Below are 23356 nucleotides of genomic sequence, written 5' to 3'. Positions count from 1 at the left end.
GTAAAAGCACCGTTACCTATACCTTTCTCTACATTTTTGGTGCAAGCAATTAACACGCAGTATTTATAAAATGATCCCAATTTCTCCTATGAATAAGCTACACACTTGGATTCGTCAAGCCATTTTAAATGAAAAGACCAAGTATATGCCTCCCTCCCTGGGCCCGGGTATTATACAGAAATTGATTGAGAAGATGATATATTCTTTACCATGCATATTTTAATATGTCCTCATGTAGAAATGTTGCATTTTCCTGAGGCACTACACAATCTGTGGATTTATGGTCAATGTAGATGCCGAAAAATCACTGCTGATGATTCTCTTGTGGGGTAATACAAAATTAGCATATCAAATGCTGTCAAGGAGGCTACTCATGCCTTAAATTTGCCAAAGGTCCTCATTCACTCTATTAAATTTACCTTAACCTCTGATGAAAGGAAATCTCATGAAAGGAAAAATCATGCTGAAATAAGGAAATAGTGATAATTTTCTTAGGAAATTTATTCTATTGTAACTAATGCCGCCTCAGGAATTTGATGCATCTGAAAATAAAAAAAATACACAGTAGTCAACATCCTTTCACAAAAACAGAAACTATGTAATTTGCATGGCATATTCCAAATGTTGCATTCACATAGCCTTTACAGCACAGGGAACGAGGAGCATATTAATTTGAACAGAAAAATCATCATTCCATGAGTGTATATTGGTTAAAAGTAATGTATATGAATAATTCAGGCAGTCTATTTCCTTAACTATAATACATACATCTTTAATTTAATTTGAGAACAACCTTGAAAATAAATACTGCATGAACAAGTCAGACCCCTGATAGTATTTTACCCTAAAAAAGTGTAAACATATTTTTAGAGGTGCATGACCTCTGACCTTCAGGTGCTAAATTGTAAGGGTATTTTGGTAAGAGCACACATGATATTGAAAAGTCAAGTTGTAATCACCACTTCAATTTAAATTAATTAAATTGACCCGTAAACAATTGTTTACCGGTCAATTTATTGAAATTTGTTCACAAGTTTAGAAATTGGCTTATGAGATCTAATGCTTGCACATTTGAAGTTAAATTGTACATTATGTAAACATATGATAGTAGTAGTAGGCAGGGAGATGAAGTGAAACTGCAAAAGAAGATATGTATGTAGTGATATTTTAAATTGGAATACGCGTCAACCAAGTCATTGGAAGTGAATGGGAAAACATCAAACGGCAGTGATTTACTGATACATGTATGACAGCAGGGGTGGTGTGGCCAGGTCAGCTGGTCGGGCCCCCACAGCGTTCAGGTCTATCGTGAAGCAGATATGAAAGTTGTAATACAAAAAGGTTACTTGAACCAAATTTTTCATTTAATTATAAAACTTGACGTTTTTATTAGTTTCTTTATTTACAAAATACTCAGTGAAAAGGTCATATCAAAAATAAATTAAATAAAGGTGTCAGAAGACTAAAGAGAACCTGATGCTTTTTTGAAAAACAATTTTTGTAATTTTTTTTTTAGATTTTGGTGCAGTTTCACGAACAAAAATTCACTAAATAAATAATAGAATCATATAATGCACAAAATTTTATAAGCTGTGAAATTCTCTTCTTTCATAGCATTTTTTGACAAAATTGGTATTATTCACAACTTTTGTCTAGTTTTTAAAGGGCCATGATAGCAACAAAATCTATTTCCATGCATGGAGATGCCTTAAATTTTCCGAGGGAGGATCCCCAAATCCCCCAGTAAGGAGGGCCCCATAATGAACCCCAGCTGAAGGCCCCCAATCATCATCATTATTTCATGCTGCATCCGTCATTGCATATAAGTGGATTTAGGATTGATAGTTGGGTAATAATTAGCATTTTGACTGAAGCTCAAGGAAAGATATCAGAGTCACACTTTTAGCTAGGGTATAAAACAGACTGAATGTGCTAGAAAATCAAAAAAATACCTACTCTTCTGTTAGCCTTATAAAAGCATCACCAACTTCGTCTAACTTATTCGCCATTTGCTGCATTGCTGCCGAGTGCCCTTCAGCTGCTTTCGCCAGTCTTTCCTCAATACAATCCGAGTTTTCTGAAAGTAAGAATATCTCCATTTATGGGTGCTGGACTAATTTTTGATTTTTTTTAAATTACTAATTAATACTTGAAGGATAACAATAATTGTAGCATTAACGGACACGTACAATAGGAAATAGGTATCAATAGAAGTTTAATTACATGAACATAAAATGTACGTTATGTGATTACAAACGTTTTTGTTGATGAATATTTATATTTGGTCATTCATAGGGAGAAATCGATGTATTTAATTCTATTTAAGGTCAGGTGGGGTAAGTACGTCACTTCCTAAAAAGCATATATATCTGTCAATTTTAACTTCGGAAAATTTTCTTGGCTTAATACAAATATGAAATTCAAACCATAATATGCATGTGAATAATTGAAACAGATTTATATTCCTTTCACTTGAAAATGCTAAAAAAAAACTCTTATTAACTATTTTAGTACCAGCCTATTTCGCCTGGTATGCTTGAGAATGCCAGGGCTTTTATGATGAATTTGTAGATTTGCATTTAAACATTTATATATAGCCTAATAAATGCACTCTCAGAAAGTATTTTCTTTCATTTAGTCCAAATACTTACCGGTAAGTCAAAGCATGACAGATACTAAAATATAGTTGCAAAAGTTATATAAGTTACAAAAATAAAACGTGTGAGTGTAAAAACCTGGCCAATAGATTGCCCCTCGGCACTCATCACACCCTGGGCTGATGGATTTTATGCTGGCACTGCAAGGGTTAACTTGTCAAGGGATTGCACTTTCCCTGTACATGGTGCAAGTGAGTGATGTGCAATACATGTCTGCATTAAATACATGGCACATGGAGAAAATGTGATTTACCCAGAAATTCAGCTTTAACACAGCTTTTCAAAGGACCAAATTATATTTAACCGTTCTTAATAAATCAACTTTTCTCATCCGTGATACAGATATGGAACTTTTTTTGGCATTTTTCGGTTCATTATGACACAAAATGGAATGACAGCCAAATATGTTTTATTAATGATAGATACAATACATATATGACTCTTAGGCATCAATTTACGAACATATTAAAAATAGCTAGAGTGCATAAAAGCTGAAAAAATATTATAAATAGTGTAAATATTGTATATGATTGCATATCTGATTATAAACTAGATCAGGCCTGGAACTAGGGTGATAGGGAGAAAGTGCCCCAATTTTAATAAAAAAAGGTGTAAAGTAAAAAAATTCAAAATTACAATGCCCCATCCATATGTTTTTATTTTATTTGATTTTGTTGCACATTTAAAACCTTTATTACACTGCCCTGAATACCAAATTATTTTCAATTAGTTACCATACAAACAAATTATTTTTGTATTAGCCATGCATAACCAGGGGCGGATCCAGGATTTCTTTCTGGGGGGCACAAGCAAGGCCGTATCCAGGATTTTGTTTTGGGGGGGGCACAAGGATACCTCATAATACAAAATGAATGCAATGATGATGGCACCGTATTAAATATCTTGCATATTTTTTACAGGTCTGGGGGGGCACGTACCCCCGTGTCCCCGCTTGATCCGCCTATGTGCATAACTGTATTATAGTGTGTTAATATAAGTGTTATTAACATATGTTTTTCACTTAGGAAATATTTATACATCTTCCTCAGGTATTTCACAATAACCCTCACTCTGTGAATATGCGAAACTTATTTCTGTCTCAAAACATGTCCTCAGAAATCAAACTATGGCATCACCTGATCTATCGATCTAACTAAATTTTCCTTCCATAGTGAGCAGGTCTTTTTGCCGCTGAAACTGGCCAGAATCCAATCTCCACTTTAAATGATAGCCACCAAATTTGTTTTTGAAAGTTTTTTCAACCTATGCCATATTCTGTTTCAGGCATTTATGCCACTTCTTCTACATCCTCCTCACCATATGATAAGATTATACTATTTCTGGATTCTCTTTGAGCTAAGTTTTATTTCATTTGACCACAGATGAATTTCCCTGTTACCATTCCTTCCCCTTTTGCCACTCATTTCCATTTAATTGCCCTCTTTACTAGTTCTAAATTGTTTTCATGGACAGTCATGGCAATAAAATTTCCTTAACCTTTTCCCTGTGCAGGCCGTGTTTTCACGGCTTGAATTTTTCGACGCTAAAGGACAAAGGCCGTGTTTTCATGGCTTTGCGGTCAAGCATGCCAAGTGGGTCCCAAGCGCCATTAGGATCCCTAGGCACGAGAGGTCCAACCCTTTCTCATAGTAGTAGTAGTAGTAGAATTGAGATAAAGGGTGCGTCGACGGCAAGGTCATTTTGCACCACTACTCAATCGTTTGATTCAACACTCATTATAAATGGATATTTACTACGCAATTTTTAACATAAAATAGAGGGAAGCTTTTAAATTTTGTTGAAAAGACCTATTTCCTTGAGAAACAAAATTGTACTACTTAGATTGGTGGGGTGGTCTCCTAGAATAGATTCTAGGTCCCCATCCAGATTGAACCGTGTCCGCGCATCACGGTATTTGTCGCACTCTGTCAAGATATGTCTTGTGCCCCCCCCAAATTTTGTTTTGGGGGGGGCACAAGGATACCTCGTAATATAAAATGAACGCAATGATAATGGCACCGTATTAAAAATCTTGCATATTTTTTAAGGGTCTGGGGGGGCATGTACCCCCGTAAGTAGGGTCCCTGGGCGTGAGAGGTCCGACCCTTTCTTATTGTCCGTGTGGGGATTATCTCGGCCCATTCCGGCACTTAATGTCCCACACAAGGAAGGTGCCCATGGTCACTTATTTGTTTATAAGTTAGAATAACTAAAACGTACATGTTGCATTTATTGAAAATCAATGCCAGGAAATACATTCTGGATGTTCTGCTGATTGGTTACAAATTTTAAACGGATCTCTAGTGTTCATATTAACGGAGTTCATCATCACCTAGAACAAATTTTGGAGACGCTAAGGTTAGACGTTTAATTTTTTTTTTAAACGTTACTATCAAATTTATAGGAGCGATTTTGTTATGATTTACATCTAAAGATATACGTTACTCTGTTAGCCACATTCTAGGTGTATATTTGCGGTGAAATATCCGTTGGAACTCCTATGAAAAAAAGCCCTCGTAATGTAATAAAATATGATTCTCTTCTCTTTCTTATTTCGTGTGTAATATGAATTTATGCTTCGAAGTGAAATTGTTTAATAAATATATGAGAATTTTTCTGGAAAATATTCTTGAAAAAAATTTGAAAGGTTTCATTCTCATGTTTTTAGAATGCTCGTTGAGAGCAGACGCGAACGAGGAGTGTAGATTTGGGCATCATGGATCTAAAATATGTTAATATCAAAATCGTAAATGACTAGAAGTATGATAAGTACATTGAAAGATTTCATTCCCTTAAAAGTAGGTACTTGTTGGTCTATGATAAAATGCCATTTTGCTGAAAACCCTAAAAATAACCGTAGGACTTCGTTTAAAAGTTCTAGAGGCATTGCAAAATGGAAGGTGTACATTGATGAACTGACATTTGCTGCAATAGTAACAATTAAAAAAAAATAAAATCGCACTAGTAACAATAAACTGACTGCAAAAGTACGCCGTGATGGGCTGCCTTCGGGAAAAGGGTGGAGGATTATATTTGCCCAGGGGCCACTAGGCAAGGTCATTAAGTGGAGGAAGTGACTACCTGGACAATTCCTTGCCGATAAACAACTCCGTACAGGGCGAAAAAGAAATGCTCAAAGCCTTTGAAGAGGCAAAACCAACTTTCCGTGAAGGAGCCCGGCACGAAAGGGTTAAATGACACTTCTTATGATGTTGCATAATGACACACAATGGATGGCTCACTGCCAGAACTTGTTGACAGGGTTGGATGAGATGAGATGTAACTAAGAGACATATCAGCTTCAGCATCGATTAAACACAACCCTGAAATTAACCTTGATTCTATCTGTTTCTCTTTCCAGCATTGAAATTAGTGATGGATACATATGGGGGGTAGAGAGGCTGCATTTCCCCCCTCGCGGGGATGCCCGCTTTGTCTAACGTTACAGAACTACAATTGTGACTATTTTATATCATCAGGTGGCATTGTCTCGTATACAAGTGTAATCATTTTAAATAAAACTTTCTTAAACTTTTAATGTGACTTATTTGCATACGACTCCACTAAGAGGGAGTGGAAAGAGTTTTGATTCTGTCTTCGCATACACCAATGCACTGGCTTGTCCTACTCATGAAACATTTTTTTAAAAGCTCTCGCAGGGGTAACACAACAGAATTTCAACCATGGAAGATTTTATGCCAAAATATGACAGGCACAATATGTCAATCTTTCCAAGAGATTTAACACTTAGCGTGGTAAGGGCGTAATACCATGCCACAGGTTTTTTGAAAAATCGTAATTTGCCATTTCTTAACAAAGTGGTATTAACCTCTATATAAAAAAGATGAAAAAAATCAAAATTCATTCCCTAAAATGATACCAAACACTTATTCCTTGCACAAATTTTGATTGTTACGAAATAACACAACATTATTGAAAATAGCCAGCACTGAGGTACAGATTATTACATTGTGCTACAGTACAGTTCTAAGGTCAGCACAGTATGTGTTAATATCCACTGAGAAAAGCTCAGCGACCAAAGGTGGTAACTACATAGCAGATTCCACTCCCTTGGCCCTCCATCAACCTTTGGTCCAAGACTCCGGCATTTTTCTTTTCTCCGAAACCACACAAACCATAAATCATTAGTTTCCAAGGAAAACATCAAGTTACACTTGAAATAGTGGTCTGTTTCCTTCCTTACTTTCAGATTTCTGGGTCATATCATTTATCAATCGGTCTCCAGCACGATTCCTTCCTGGCCTCTCTATAAATTACTGGCCTCCAGTCATCTTTATTCCCACACTTTTTTCTTATTTCTCCTTTGCGAACCTTTTTATCTTAACTCCATCACTTATCAAGTTTCTGACTCCCCCATCACTTATCGTTGCATACTTGATTATTATTTTTCATTGTCCTGAACTTCCCCAATTGTAAATATTGATTTATTTTACGTTGCCCTCATTATCTATTGTTATATGTACCTACGTTATTTTATTGTGATTCATCAACTACTATCTAATTTGAATTGTGATTTTATTTTCTGATAATACTTATGGTATGTAATTTGTTTACTCAGTTACATATGTACAAATCACTAAATTTATCAATAAAATTTATGCTAGTCCTTCAGCATTATGCAGCAATAAGAAATTTGCTTTGCTTTATTGTTCTAATGTGGCTCCATTGGTGTAAAAGTGCTATGGTCACACATATGTTCTGGTTCATTAGCACACCCTTCATACCTTCGTCATGTTTCCTTTTCTGACCCCTGGGATTTTCTGTGCTTTCTCTTGGAGCTGTGTTTGACTGGTCATCCACTTCTGAGATATTTTCCTCTTCTGACTTGCACTGCAGAAAAATTATAATGTGGATGAGAATAGGAAAGGTAAAGCTTATAATTGTCCATATAGGTGTTAGTACCTAGGGTCATACACCTTAATATGTTTTTGGTTATAAATTACAATTAATGATTATGATATACCTATGCTAATTACTACACTCTGCAGTGTTTAACAGTTTATACTCCATTTCTATGATGTATTCAGTCGTTTAATGACTGAATGTTTCATATTTTATTTAAGTAGGTGTGGAGTGCAAAAAATAATTAATACAGTGCATGCACTTCAGTAATAATTTTATACCCATCCCTTTGGAGTAAATAATCAGAGTTCTTAATAATCCTTTTACTTATGTCAGTGGCGGCGCGTGCGTATACGCATGTTAGCAAGTGCACACCCAAAGATGAATGAATTATAAAAGAAAACTATTCCTTCGCAGCGAGAAGGATAAAAATCCTGTCTACATATGCAAGAAACATGAAGCTCCGAACGCTACAGCTATAACCTTTTCGAATTCACCGTTCTACAAGTGTGCGATCCTGTGGCATCGTGCTGGTCGCATATTTGGTTTATGCGATCGCTTGTGGGTGCTCTGGCGGGACGAAGTAAGCGGGGGGGGTATGTACAGTTCAAATGGGTGATGGGAGCAGACTCAAAACAATGCGAGTGCGCACACGCATATTTTTGGTGAGTGACTCGCAGGTAGTGTAGCTGCCACCTACACTACCTGTCCCCAGGATCCTAGTCCGTCTACAGAGTCATCTGTATGGCCGTTTTCTACACCACTTCCTCATAGGGTGTAAGGAAAGGAGTATGAATTTCACCTACCGTCAGTTGTAAAGGTGTGTTTAGAATAATTATTTTCATGCATGCTAAAATTATTTCTGTTCATGCAATTTTAAGGGTAGAATATACCAGTGATATGTTTTGCTTGCTATGTATTCTAATTACGACGAAATATGATGCTCAAGGATTAGTATTAACATAATATAATTAAATCATCCTATATCTGCTCTAATGCACACCCTAGAGAAATTACCACCAGCCGCCCCTGACTTATATTATTTTTTAAACCCACTCAACAAAGAAACACTAAAATGTGGATAAAGGTCAATGGCAATAGTTTAGAATATCCAATCACTACCTTGTGAACTATAGGAGTGCAATTTTTAATGCTATTAAACTAAAACAGAATAAATCTCACCAAATGTTAAAGCTTTTTCACTGATTCTATTGTTCCAATGCATTTGCTAGTAGTGCACATAATTCTTAGAATTATTAATCACATGAACTCAAAAGTTATAGTCTTGATAAATTTGGTCCTCATACACTGAAATTTTGAGATGCTAAAAAATCAATATACAAAAGTGTTAAGAAATGTAAAGGTGCTTTCATAGGATGGTGAAAGAAATTCAGCATTGCATCAAAATAAAGTGAGAGTGAGGGTCTTTGTAAAAAATAATTCACTCTTCTCTAATTAGGATACACAATGCATATACTACGAGTTTGATTCGAAGGCATATCCTGAAGTCTTAAGTTTAGATATAATGGGCAGCAGTAATATTTAACTGATGACAAAACTGCCTTAAAGACTGCTCTCATACTCTTGATTAGAATTTTCAGACTTAGGTCACAACAATAGTTGTCATTATGTATTCAATATGGATTCCATTTGAATTTTCTATGGGGATTCTAAATGGAAATCCATAATGGATTCTACAGGGAATACTTCTCAATTTCCATCGGGACCAAGGGCGGATCCGGGATTTTTTTCTGGGAGGGGGGGGCACCAGGCCTGCCTGGCAAATGGTCTTTTCATATTTTTGCTACACTACTTTAATACAATTACATGCAACAATTACTCAATGAAATATACTCTTAATTTTATTATAAAAGTTATTGATATAGATAAAAGTATTTATAAATTTCATATTAAAATATAAAATGTATTAATATTTGTATTAAAAGTCTCGTCCATTCTTTAAGCGTCTTGGAGGGGGCACGTGCCCCCCTCCTAAAACCACCTATGATGGGGACTCAATGTGGAAATTAAGCATGGATTCTAAATGGAACACTTTCCAATTTTATGTGGGGATTCCATATGGAATCCACATGGATACATGGCTTTTAAAATACTTTTGCCAATGCTCTCCATGATATTTCCAAATAAAATTGCATATGGATCCATGATAATTCCATCATGGACTTGTCCTGGAATACATGTAGATGAAATTAATGTTCATTTCACAATGTGTACTGTGTGGATTATATCCCATGGTGGCTACTCTTCTGGAAAACCTGAAAAGTCAGGTACCTTAAGTTGTGTCCAGAAAGAAATGTCATGCCAGGGAAAGCTGTGAAAAAATATGGCAAAATGATTACTACCCTTGAAGTTAAATGTTGATGATTATTCATATGGATAAATTCTTTACAGGATTCCCACTAGGTGAGCTGTTCAGTCACAGCTGACATTAAAATGGCTATCACTGCCATCGTCCTTGGGGCACCATATTTCATCCTAATATATATTGATAAATATTCAATATTTGAACACCCTATTCCCAGCATGTCATCGAGGTGGTGTTCCGTAACTGGTAACATTAATTTTTATCTCCTCAAGAGATGATTTATTCCAAAAAATGCATCAAAATTTTCTAAAATGACCTGTTAAGTCCGAAAAATTAAGGGTGTTATGGCAGACATACCTGCAGTGGATCTTCCAAGTCATTTCCTAAAACAGCAATCTTCCCAATAACACTAAGAAGCCTCTCCTCAAGGCTCCTCAGGAGTGGACGTTTCATCGGTGGAGTAGCATCCTCAGAATATGCCATAATTTTGTTGAATTTCAAATTTGTTTCCGACTTCCAGTCTTGCCAGCACTGAAAAAATGCACTGTTGAATATCAGCTCAACTATGGGACTAACATAAGGTTCCCATGATCATATGTGCAGGGCCAGATTTACCCAAAGTTACGCTATAGGCACCTCCCCATTGAGCGCCCCTCCTCACATGAGCCCCCCCCTCCCTCCTGATTTTTATGATTAGGCATAGCCACTCGCATGAGGTAAGGTTCGGAAAAAAGAAATAAACAGGTATTGACTGACAGCATAAATTTATGCGTGACATTTTATGCAGGGAAAACATAGAAAATTCAATTAAAGAAAAACAGCTTGGAGTAAAACTACAGGAAACAGTTAAACTTTTATGCAACTAAAACACTTCATGAATACCCTTTCCAAAAATAATGTCTAGCCTTAATTCAGACAACAAAAAAGAAGAGTAACTTCAAAATTAAAAACATTATGTACTGCTGTAACTGAATGAACTGCCGCCCTTGAAGGCACCCCTTATACTATGACGCCCCTAGGCACTAGCCTATTTTGCCTAGCCAGCCCTGCATATGTGTTAATCATTATGAAAGCAAAAACATAAACTGAGCATATAAGTAAACAGCTTTGGGTTTAAAATGCAATGAAAAACAGTCAAAATTTTATCATTCTTTGACGACCTGTTTTTTAACATTTCCAGATAATAAGGCAAGCTAAAATTTAGAAAATGGGTCAATTTCATCTTCAAAACTCTAGAAATGATCTAATTTCCATGTTTTTGTACTATAGCCTTGATCTCCTTAAAAACATAATGGAGAAACAATTTTTGGAGTGTATTAGCTCAAATTAAATTTCAGGTTAACTTAATATTTTTTTCAAATATAAGTTATTCCTTGATATTATAGTGAGAGTTTTGATAGGGAAAAAATAATGAACATATAAATGCACTTTTAACACTATATTTCATTCACTAATGAGCTCTATTTCAAACCTTACAATACCGTAAACCGGGACAACTTTGCCACTTTTTTTTCTCTTTCAGCTGCATTCTTGTAAGTTCATGAATGACAATGATTCAAACCCATTATCAGCCATTACTCTTGGTCTCTACTTTCAAAATGTGTGAAAAAATTACAACTTAAGTAAAAGTTTACACGTTAAAAAATTGAAAACATAGCTGGCAAAGCTTCTCTGGAACTGGGGCAACTTTGCCAATGGAGTTAAATCCAGCGGAAACCTCAATAAAACAATGGAATAAATAATTTTAACTTAGAAAACTCTTAAATATAGAATGGTACACACAGATACTCAAAACACTGAACATAATATACTATGGTTATTCTCCCAATTTTTCTTCTATTTACAAGTTCCTCCACTATGATTCTGAATGGAGGTGCTTGGAAGTGATCAATTGTGATTTTTTCCACGGTTTCTCCAGGGGCCACATTAATTTTCCGTCTTCTTCTCTATGGCAAACTTTTGTTTGGTTTATGACGACAGGCTTGAAGATAATTAAAAAATGAAGCACTTACTCTTGCAGGAGTGTCATTACGATCAGTTTTCTATGCATCCAGAATTCAAGACTAAACTGCTTTGGGATTGAGTGGCACGATGCCACATTTCTCGAACCCTGATATGATGTTTGAGTTCATTTTACCTCCTTCATGCAAAGCACTGAGAATTTTTGCCAAATGTGATGGAAATGCTCTATTTTCGAGAGTTTCATAACTAGCCAAGTTCCACAATTTATGGTCTGTCAGTATGGCTCTCCATTTATTTTTTACAAGGAGCGAAGACTGAAACATCAAAATTTTGTCATAAATGATTGGACGATGGTGTAAGAACACAAAATGAATCAATCATCAATCAATGGCATTAAAAGGCATTCCCCGGTCTGCATAAACAGGCACATGTTCAAGGATCTCTTCTTCCTTATCCTTGCTCAATGCGGTCTGGCGCCCTGGATTCTTTGAATAGCGACACTTCACCTTACTGTCAATTGTCCCTTTTGGAATATTATATTTCAGGGCTGCTTTTCCACTGCTCATTTCATTATTAATCACTGCAGTGACAGCAAGTTGCAGCGTCATCATAATTTAGATACCTACGGCCTCCCAACTTGATATTAAAGCGTCTTGGCATCTGAAAGGTCTATAAAACGAATATGAAAAACGCACCCTAAGGAAAAAGTGTACTAGAATTTGAGAAATAACAATATTGCCAGTTGGCAAAGTTGTCCCATTTCCACCAAGCTTCCTGGTGCAACATTGCCAAGTTACATTATTAAACCTAAGTACAACATACATTTTACCATTTAAAGTAAATTATATGCTCTTTTGAACGATACAAGAAGTTTTTACTTACGGTAGAGATAATGGGCATGGCGAGACACTTAAATAACCTACCAAAATATTCAGTTTGGCGCGATGAAAACAAAACACTAATGAAGACCTGCAAAAAGCCCGTAAGACTACAAGTGTGTTGAAAGGCTATCACTCAATATCTTTTCTGTGTCATGAAAACATAGGCCCTTTCTTGGATAATTAGGGAACTTATTAGGGCACTAAAGATAACATTTTTCAAAACCTGGCAAAGTTGTCCCGGTTTACGGTATATGTAAATGCCCTGGACTCCTCAACCAACAGTCAAACACTCTAGCTATTTGGCTACCACACTCCCCAACATCTCTTAATCTTATTTTATAATGCCAATGGTGATTTAACTATTAGCTTTGATGACTTCTAGTGTCCTTATAAACACATCTTTTACTTAATAATAGGCTATGTATAACCAGCGCAGTAGTTTATGCATAAAAAAATAAAATATTTGATTGAAAGATATTTTCATAATAGATTTATCTGGTTTCACTACGGTCTTACACTATACATTAACACATAAATGGTCAAAAACAAGGGAATCATAATTATATATCAGGTTGACATGTAGATCAAAATGAAACAGAAGCCTATTACATACACAACAGAGTCTAAATTATCCAAGGTAATTGATGAGGAGAGAGACACATATAACCGGGAAACATGGATGGTCCACACTTCCTTTTATTTCTTTAAGGTTTCATGATTTACAGAAAATAAACATACATTGGTGGATTTAAAGGGTAGGGGGAATGATGCTTATAAAAAAGGCAAATACATTTGTCATGAACCAAATTAGAACAGGTTCTATATGCAGTTCATGCATTCGCACAGATTGGGTGGTGCATTTTTGGGTTCATACATTTATACATTAACTCATAAGGGTTAATGCACCATGTAATCAGGCCTTGAGAATAACCTAAAACATAATGTAGAAGGTATGCATGCAATGTGAATGAGGATAAATAACTAGGAATGGCATCATATACTAAAATATTTCTATCCATCATTTTGACAGGTCGTATTCCTCAAAGGAATATGAGCATTAAAAAGTTGTATTTTAGTTCCTTTTTGAATATCATTGCATGTTTTGGTGTAATTTTGATTGTCAAAAATGATTTAAAGTCAGGAAAAATTGGGACAGTACATTTGAAAAAGTAGGAATGTAGGCTTCAGAGTTGTGTCTACCTGTTAAAATGATGGCTCCAGTTGTTTATGCGTTTATGATGAATTAAGTCACTCAAAGGATTGGGAGTTTTCTGCACCTTAGGATGAATATTAGAAAATCTTTTATGAAGTGGTCCACTGGAGGGCAAAGTAAAAATGTTATGCCCTAAGGTTTGAGAGCATCTATAGAACTGGAAATCACATTTTACAGGGTACTGTGTCATAATTTACATGCCAATATCTGAGGTCAAAGATACTTACTTTTATCCACCTGTCAGGTTCCTTTTTTCCACCGGTAGGGCATGAATTTAATATTTCACTTAATTCTTGCCACAATTTAATCCTTGTGCTTGCCCCTTTAATCCCCATGAATGCATTAGTAGCTAAAGCTGGGTGGAGCTCCATAAAGCTGATCATTAGCTCTCGCTGCTCCGGAGACACCCTGTTGCTTGTCTTCAGATCAATTTCTAAAATAGAAATGACTCTTGTGAAAATTATCACTAAAAATAATATTCACAGATTAATAATACACCATATTTATGGAAAATTGTCAGCTATATAATTGCTTTCCCAAGGTACAGTAAAAATTAATGTTTGAGATACTATCCTACCAGTGGCACAACTAGGAATATGCTTTGAGGGGGGATGGGGGAGCCTGGGAGGGCGACCCTATACCCCCCAGGTAACGGGGTTCCGGGAAATTTTTTGAAAAATGACATGCCTGGAAATATATTTTACATCATTTTGTCACTTAAAATTGAACTTAATGCAGATGCAGTCAGAACTAGACAATAGCTTACAATTTAACTTAAAGCAAATATGTCAAAACTAGATAATAGCTTTAAATATTTTTTTTTGTTTCTCTGAGGCTTTGCTTTGGGAGGGGGATATCCCCTTCATCCCCCCCCCCATGGTTACGCCACTGTTTCCTACACCATTAGAAACTAAGAATATTTTTCAAAAATCAATAATCTTATTTACAGGTTCCTAAAATGTCATTAAAATATAATGTAACACTTCAGCTTCAGTTCCCTCACAATGCGTCAATTTACTCTTCAGCATGATACTACTTGCTCTTCAGCGTATCGAAGGGCGTTTTTTTTTTGGCAAAAAAAAGCCTCTATATTCAATTAATGATGAACAAGTGAATAATTTCCTCTTGATAACAATTTATCCACCGGTTCAGGTAAAATTCTATGCTACCGCCATTTGCGGTACGAGGACTCGTACATACGTATAATTATGGTCACTTGCGTATGATTTTTTGCATCTATCTTGAAAAATAGAAGTAGAGGTCTGTGGGCTCCACTCACTAAATCACTGAATAGCACAAAGCCAAATGCTGAGAGACTTCCATAAATCACTTACCTTTACCCGCGTCTTCCATTTGAAACTGCTATCTTCAATTACGATGCTTTGTTTTTCAATGAGGACAGCTGCGACACGATATTTTCATTGCGTCACGCCAAAAAAACCTTTCCGAATGGCTCGGATTCCTTGTAACATGTTTTTGGGACAAATTCTCCGGTATCCGTTTCCGAATATCACGTATACGATTCTTCGCAAACACTTCTTCGTTTCCTACCGACTATAGCTTCGAAAAAAGCGTTGTTCAATCCAGTTCAATATTTCCAGTTCGATTATTGGCGTAATCTTCGGAACATCGCTGGGGTCTCGTCGGAAATTCCCGGATGCCCGCCGACTTTGGAGCCATCTAGTGAGCGTGGGGAAAACTATTGATGGGGTGGCGGTAATTTCAAATTCTGATGCAGCTGCGTGGTAACTAGTCGTGGGTAAAGGTTTTTGCCAGAAAAGGCGTGTTGCGTCAGTAATAATGTTTATTTAATTATCGACGTGTGTGAGCAAACATGAAACTAAAATTACAGAAAATCTTTTTCTATTAACGATCAAATGTTTTATCGGAGCATCAAAATATGAGAATCCATAATTAGTACAGACAAACTAACGACACGACGGATGAAGGTAGTTCGGATTATTGAGGTGTTCCGACTATCGTGTGTTCGGACTATAGAGGTTCGCCTGTACGTGGGAGGATTGCCAACTCACACATTCAAAGGTCCTTCATACTTCACATGAGCATTTAAATGCTCAAGTTGCTTAGAAAAGTTATAATACTCTATGGGGCATTATCGTTCAGCACGGGGCAATACAGTACACCTTGCGCCTTGCAGAGGCGCAGCTAAGAATTAAGGTTAGGGGGGGTTTAGGGTAACTAATACTTAGGGGTGTGGAGGTATTGCCCGCCAGGGTAAGCAGGAGTTGCGGGGGCCCTCCTCAAGAATAATTTTTTTACGTTGTCCTACACTCCAAGAAATATTTTAACATAAATAATTTTTAGACTAATGGTTCAAAATTGCGAGTTTTACGACTTTCTGAGGGATATTTGATTAATCCTAACACTATTCTATAAGTAATACTGATCCAAATAAGTATATAGATTAAACTTAGAAATTTCTCTGAGCTCTTGGGGGGGTTTTAACCCCCAAACCCCCCCCCCCTCGCTGCGCCACTGGCGCCTTGCAAGGTATTGCCCCATGCAAGGTGTGCGGAATTGCCCCAAAACGACATGACGCACCATTTTCAACCCTAACCCGAAATAAAAGCAATATAGGACTTGTGTTTGGTATCAAAAATAGCCCATGATATGGGCTATTCAAAACCACAAGTTTGAATATAGTCACTGATAACATATTTATCTTACCTCAGTTTGAGTTAGTCTTTATAATTATAAGAAAAGTTGACAAAACAGAAAAAACTTTCGTCACATTCACGTGCGGAAGGCGGAAGCTCCCAGATTGTCTTTATCGGTATCTTTTTCCTTTCGCTCTTCAGCAGTATTTCCCAGTGCTCACTACATACTCCAGCGGATCTCAAATTATGGTGCACGGCAGTGGCGGATCTATTTGGGGTTGCGAAGAGGGCTATAGCCCCTTGGACATCCAATTTACACTAGATAGAATGGTAATTTTTGCTCGGAACCGCAATACTTCTGAGAGTTTACCCCATACTTAGCCCCCCCTTGTCCCTATCCTGCAGGGGCGCAGCTAGGAATTAAGGCTAGGGGGGGGGGGGGAGTTTAGGCGCAACTAATACTTATGGGTGTGGGGGTATTTCATACCCACCAGGGTAAGCAGGAGTTGCGGGGGCCCTCCTCCAAAAAAATTGAAGAATAATGGTTCAAAATGGCTAGTTTTACGGCTTTCTGAGGGATATTTGATAAATCCTAACACTATTCTGTAAGTAACAGTGATCCAAATAAGTAAAATGGATTAAACTCAAAAATTTCTCTGAGCTCTGGGGGGGTTTATCCCCTCGCTACGCCACTGCTATCCTGGACCTGCTACTGGTCACAGCTGAAGTCGAATGCTCGGGCATTAAATTCTCCATCCGATGCGACACCTTAGAAAACGAATATTTTTTCCAAGTATGGAATTAGATCTTTGCTAAAACACCAATAAGGACTTCGGTCACGAACGGTCGAAATGATCGTGTCGTTCGACGTAGCTGTTCCGTTCATTAATAGATCGCACGGACGATTTCGGTCGCTCATGATCGATCCATCAACACCTACATTGATGACTAAATGCGAAAATTTTAATGAGATAAGAAAGAATTTGTATCAACCTGTTCTCAATAAGTTTATGATTTGTGTAGGAATTTTCTTATTGAATTCATTTAAAAAATCCAATCGTCAAATGATATCGTAATAGCTGAAGTTCTTTCCGAAAATGAAAATAAATTTATAAAATGTTTCAGTTTAACCTTTCAGTTTAGAAAAAGTAAATTTATTTTTAATTCCATTCGACGCGGCGACTAAGAATTTTGAGTCCTGGAATGAAGTTCCCATGTTGTTCTGTTTCACCGAAGACGGCTCACACAGGATAACGCCAGGAGTAGAACATCATTCAGTAGTATCATCCCTCGTTGAAGCGATGTTTCCTGGAACAGTTGTAAAAATGATATGTGAGACTTGAGACAGGAATCACGTGGATGATTTGTATACCACTTCTAAGTGTGATGAAGTTCTCGGTGGAATTTAACGCTTGATTCAAAGCTGAGGTGAGTTGAAGATGGTGTCAAAATCAAGTAAAAAAAAATTTACCAACCAAACTAACATTTCGGTGAAAGGGAAGATTAATTAAATATGTGTATCTTCGGTTTTAACAAAAGACCATGAAATACATGTCTTAGGAACATTTAATCATCATGGACGCCTCATACGACTGCATTATGTTCAATAATCTACATGCTTAAGTTACACAATTGCTACATCAAAGTTAATGCTGAAGCGAAGGGGAAATGGAGGCAAATAAGACACTGAAAGCGCGAGCAACTTGTTGGTGTTAAGAGAACATAAATGTTCTACAGCTATAACTGGAAAACTATCGTTTCATTTCTATTTGACTGGATAACCTTAGGTATCAATTGGGTGGTTTCCTATTATTTTTTTATTGCCTATATCGAAAGATTATTATTCCTGGAGTGTGCATTTCACGCTCTTAGATTTTCGAATGACGATATCTAGTTTTCGCGATTAAATGAAAAGTGAACATTTTCAAGCGCGCGGGAACGCGACGGCTGAGTAGGAATGATGGGAAAACTCCGTGTGACGTCGTTCTGGTTCCCGCTGCCGCAAGTGAGGTGACCTTGGGGCGAGGCTTGAGCGCTGATACGACGCAGGCTGCTAGCAGGTAGCTGAGTACCCAGCTAGCTGGTAGCGCTTGGCTTAAATAAGGATTATTATTCCCCTATCAAACGAAGAAAACTTTCCGTCCTTAGCCAGTTTTAATAGGTGATTATTAAGAGATGTTTCCCTGAGCTCTGTGCCTCATGCATGCATTAGTAATCTCAGACGATGTAAAACTCCTATCTACTCGTATAGAAACTAGGTCCCTGTGACGTTACGTGGAGCGGAATCGTATTGGCGCCAATCTGGCCATTTTCAAATGAGGTTAAAATTGACCGTTGCTATTCGTCTAAACTGGGATTTCTAAAACCAAATAATTTGTATATTATGAATACACTAATGGTGGGTAACGAATCGCAATAAATGCCTTTCGTTTTCTTTGATGAAGGAAACTACCCTATTGTCATTTTTGATCCTCATACTATCCTAGCCCTTCTGGCATTACAATCTTAAAATTTGGAGCAAATTCTTTTCACGCGTCTGATGATATGTTTTATTTTGATATACTCACAGGTAAATCATTTCATCTTGCCCTTTGAGTTGAAAATCAAGCGATTTTTAGATCTCATATAACTTCTCTCACTCGAAATGAAATTAATGTCTTTTTTTATTTAACTTTTGAAGTTAAATACCGTTTAATGGTAATGTTCTAAAATAAATGCTCTCCGCCACTCAGGAAAAATGACATGAAATACTAAAAATCACGACTTGAAATGGCATTAAAGCTACTTAAATAACAGTTGTTAAATAAAATGTTACGCTTAATTGATTGTTCTTTGTCTTTACGGCTTACCTTAACTGCATTTTTCAATACTAGATTTATATTTAAGTTACCAAGTTCATTCATGGTGTGTGTGTATACATATATCATGTTTCAATCGCCTGTTAAATGTTGGTTACTTCCAAGCTAAGAGCGCCTGAATATAAAACAATTGTTATGATGATGTTAATGTATCAATTATAACTTATGGTTACATTACATCACCGATCAAATAAAATATATATTGTAAAAAATCTCAACGAACTGAGCCCCATTGGTTAAACTATGACAAAAACTCACTTGATGACTTGTGCTAGTATGAAATATATTATAATGCATATGATTCAAATTCATGATATTACAGATCTTCTCATTCAGCATCACCATAAGACCGGCTACAACAGTAATGCAACGGACACCAAGATAGCATAGATACACACTTCTCTTTATATCATCACCCGCACTAATGAAAGCACGGCGGTCTATGTGGCACTTTCCAGGCTTTCGAGTGTTGATTAGCCAGTCAGCGAGGGCTCCAGACTCTAATAAACACATTAGAGAAGCGTTCCAAAGAGTATGGCATCAGTATTAATCACAAGAAAACCAAGTTTAAGAGGTTTTGTAAAACATTGCGAGCCAGGAATGTGAGAATCAAGATGAAACCAGGTGGCATAAAAAAGCAGATAGAGCAATTTGTCTGTAGACTCTAATTAATAGACTTTTTCCTCTAATATATGCTCCCCAAGTAGACTAGATGAAAGCATGTGTAACATCAACCCATTATTTACTAAATACAGAGAAATATGGCAAAATGGATTTCCTTGATAAAGAATGAATGAAAAATACAATGATGACCTTGTGAATCAAAATAACGAGTTTTATGGTATATGTACGATTTTTTAAATTTACTTAATTTTAAGGCTTGCTATGTATTTACAAGTTTAAAAGCGGAGAACAGGCTTCTTCTATTTTGATATTGATAATGGCAAACGATCATAAACTTCCTAATCGAAGTTTTAAGCTAAATTAACTACCCGAGAACACTGCTCGGCTTCAGAGAATTTGAATTTCGATCCGCTGCTTAATTTCGACTGTGCTGCCATCTCACTAGCAAACTTGAACCCTTTTTGTTCAAAAAACCACAAGCACGTTAGCATGCGCACTCTATCGTGGAAAAAATGTACTACCAAGACGGCGACGTGTAGGTGGTGTAGGTGAATGTTTACATATGTGCTTATGTCTACAACGATACCAAAATTAACTCTAATTTCATTATCATTTACCATCTACTCGGTGGTGAATGTGACAGCCTGTACCAGATTGGTTTGGCGATAGTGTCTTGGAATTTCAGGGAATCCGGGGAAGCAAAGGAGAAGCATAAAATTCAGTTTTGTTCTACTGAACATTAGTCCAACCACGTGAGGGTAAAGCGTCGCTAAAATAGTGCAACGTAGTGCTACGACTGAAATCGTGCTACCTCACCTACATATCGTAGTGCAATGTAAATCGAATCGTAGATGAATGGCTAAATATCTAAGATTCTGACAATTGCCTAAATTTTTCATTCTCGTGTGCAGCATCAGCCGATTCTGTTTGAAGGTGATGCGTTTAGCTTTGGGAAATAGCAATCATTCATTAAGATTGGATGTAATCCACAGCAGACCGGTTGATTAAAGCCACAATTATAATTATTGACAGATTCACTCCTGGAAAATCCGCGCGTAAGGCAGCCATTATCATCGGAAAACATAAGATTAGAAGAATTTTAAGTTCTGCTGAACTCATAGTATGAAATGAATAGTAACAAGAATAAAAAAATTATAATGGGGAAAAAATTGAAATATACATTAGTATTGGTATTAAATAGTACAAAATTCACCTCCCTCACACATCGTCAGGTTGGCCGAGTGGTCTAAGGCGCCAGACTTAAGTTCTGGTTCCCGAAGGGGAGCGTGGGTTCGAACCCCACACCTGACAAACTTTTTTATCCAGCATCATCGATCAAATAGGCTAGGAAATGCCAAGCAATGAAGAATATCATTGAAAATTAGCTCATTTTCTTTTTTCATTAGAATGTGAATATTTTTATTCCGACAGTTTTCCTCATGCACACCGATATTCAAATAGGGAAACAGACATGGCCCAGGCAACTATCGTCCAATTTCATTAACATCGATTATAGGCAAGAATCTCGAGTATATCGTCATTGGCAATATCATGATTTTCTTTGACAGCCTTAACTTCTTACATGGCTGTCAGCACGGCTTGTGAAAAGTTAGATCATGCGAAGCACAGCTCGCGCTCTTTCTTCAGAACGTTCTTAAATCTGGTGAATCGAAAAGAAAAGTTGACGCATTATTTTTTTATTTTAAGAAAGCTTTCGACACGGTACATCACGAAAAACTTATATAAAAATTACAGTAATGCGGATTAAACTAAACAGAGGTAAACTGAATACGCGACTTTCTAAATGATCGTAAACAAAAAGTAGTTCTCGACGGATTTAGCTCTGCTGTAGCTTAAGTATCATCACATGTTCCACAAGGAAACGTAATCGGCTCCCCTAGAAATGTGAGCACGCGTGGAAATATAACAGAATATTTTCGGAATTTAATAGCAGTATTTCGGATTTTAAGGGGAATAAAAGTAAAATTCTAAAGTTGATAAGGACTAATAAGTGCAAAAGTAAATTATTCGGTACCTTTTCGTAATTTTCAATTCACTTCTTCCAGCTCTAACTCTTTTAGCTTCCTTTTTTAAACGCAAATAGGCACGCAGTGAACTTTATGAAATAAAGAGCAAACTTCTAAATAGCTCTTTTACTCATTTTATTTTTAAGTTTTCAAAAAAAAAAAACAGAAAAGATTTTACATCAATGCAAGTTTAATCTGATTAAATTTTCATGGAACATTCATTTCAGCTTAAAATATCGACGAAGGTAAAACAAAAATCACATCGATCTGGGGCCACTACTATAAAGAGTTAAACTTCCCTGAACTATGGGCACTGATCGGCATGAGTATGGGAACTAAGGTGAAGAGTGTGCATTATGCATCAACACCATTATTTCTTAAGTGTTTAAGCTGCATATCATAATCATCAACATGAAAAACAATGTAAATAAATAGTAACTTACGAAACCCTAAGATTCACTCAAAAATTCATATTATACCCATAGCTATTATTGATGTACACTTATTCTACCGGTTATGGTTGGTTCACAAACAGCACATAGCGATTACCTAAGCTTGTCACCCATCACAAACTGGATTTCCATTTCAATTTTAAAAAACCTATTCCCTTTCATCCTCTCGATAAATCTATTCTTTTCCACAATCCCTCGCCTGCCAAACTTTTTCCTTCTAACTTGCTTTTGTTTTCTGCCTCTGACTGTATAGTAGGGGGAAAGTGGGGCAAAACCGACCGGTTAACCTTTTTTCATTTAAAACTTGATCATTCTGCTGCTAATTTTCTTTTAAATGTGGTTAATAGTAACATTTATACATATAGGGTGTAGAATATTAATGTAAATGCATTTTATTATAGTGATTACATATATTTATAATTTTTTTCAAACATTGACAAATGACGATTTTGCCCCATAGGTGGGGAAAAACAGACACTCATTGAATTTGCATTTACAAAACCTTTACTGTACAATTTTGAAAGATTTATTTTACGAACACTCTTTTAACACGTGTGTGATATTTCTGAACATTAACAGTAAATTAACAATATGTGAGGTTAAATATGAACTTACGTACATAAATCACAAATGATATTGTCATCTTCTTCTTCACAATTTGAACACTCCTCGTGAGCCCACCCTCTGCAGTTCAAACATTGTATTCAACCCTCTTTATTCTTGGAACCGGAATACAACTCATTGCAAAATTTGCAAGCCTCCTCGTCTCCTTCGTCACAATCATCCCTATTTTTAAGAGAATCCAACCTCTGTCGGTCCTGCCCCACTCTCCGGTGACGGTTTTGCCCCTCGACACACAACATCAGAAATATGTC

General features: G+C 36.6%; 1 protein-coding gene and 1 non-coding gene across 2 annotated transcripts; one reads left to right on the top strand and one right to left on the bottom strand.

The window, feature by feature from the left end:
• Positions 1–483: 483 nt before the first annotated feature.
• LOC124165945 lies at positions 484–15560 on the bottom strand. The gene is made up of 6 exons (XM_046543489.1): positions 15237–15560; positions 14130–14335; positions 10204–10377; positions 7403–7508; positions 1957–2077; positions 484–542 (listed from the first exon to the last, which is right to left on the bottom strand). Exons 1-6 carry the CDS (start codon positions 15253–15255, stop codon positions 515–517), a joined length of 654 nt encoding a protein of 217 aa, XP_046399445.1. The 5' UTR covers positions 15256–15560; the 3' UTR covers positions 484–514.
• Positions 15561–21229: 5669 nt separating this feature from the next.
• Positions 21230–21313, top strand: Trnal-uaa. The gene has a single exon. It is a non-coding gene; the product is annotated as a tRNA-Leu (tRNA).
• The last annotated feature ends 2043 nt before the right edge of the window (positions 21314–23356 follow it).

The sequence above is a fragment of the Ischnura elegans genome, chromosome 9 (assembly GCF_921293095.1).
Source record: "Ischnura elegans chromosome 9, ioIscEleg1.1, whole genome shotgun sequence".
NCBI classification, from domain to species: domain Eukaryota; kingdom Metazoa; phylum Arthropoda; class Insecta; order Odonata; family Coenagrionidae; genus Ischnura; species Ischnura elegans.
The sequence above is the reverse complement of the archived record's forward strand: the minus strand, read 5'-3'. Positions and strand labels throughout refer to the sequence as shown.

Excerpts from the sequence above, each read along its gene's own strand:
- LOC124165945 (XM_046543489.1), bottom strand. Across the intron at positions 2,078-7,402 it reads GAAAAGGAAACATGACGAAG|AAAACTCGGATTGTATTGAG; the intron begins GTATGAAGGGTG and ends TCTTACTTTCAG. Across the intron at positions 543-1,956 it reads TTTATAAGGCTAACAGAAGA|ATGCATCAAATTCCTGAGGC; the intron begins GTAGGTATTTTT and ends TTTTATTTTCAG.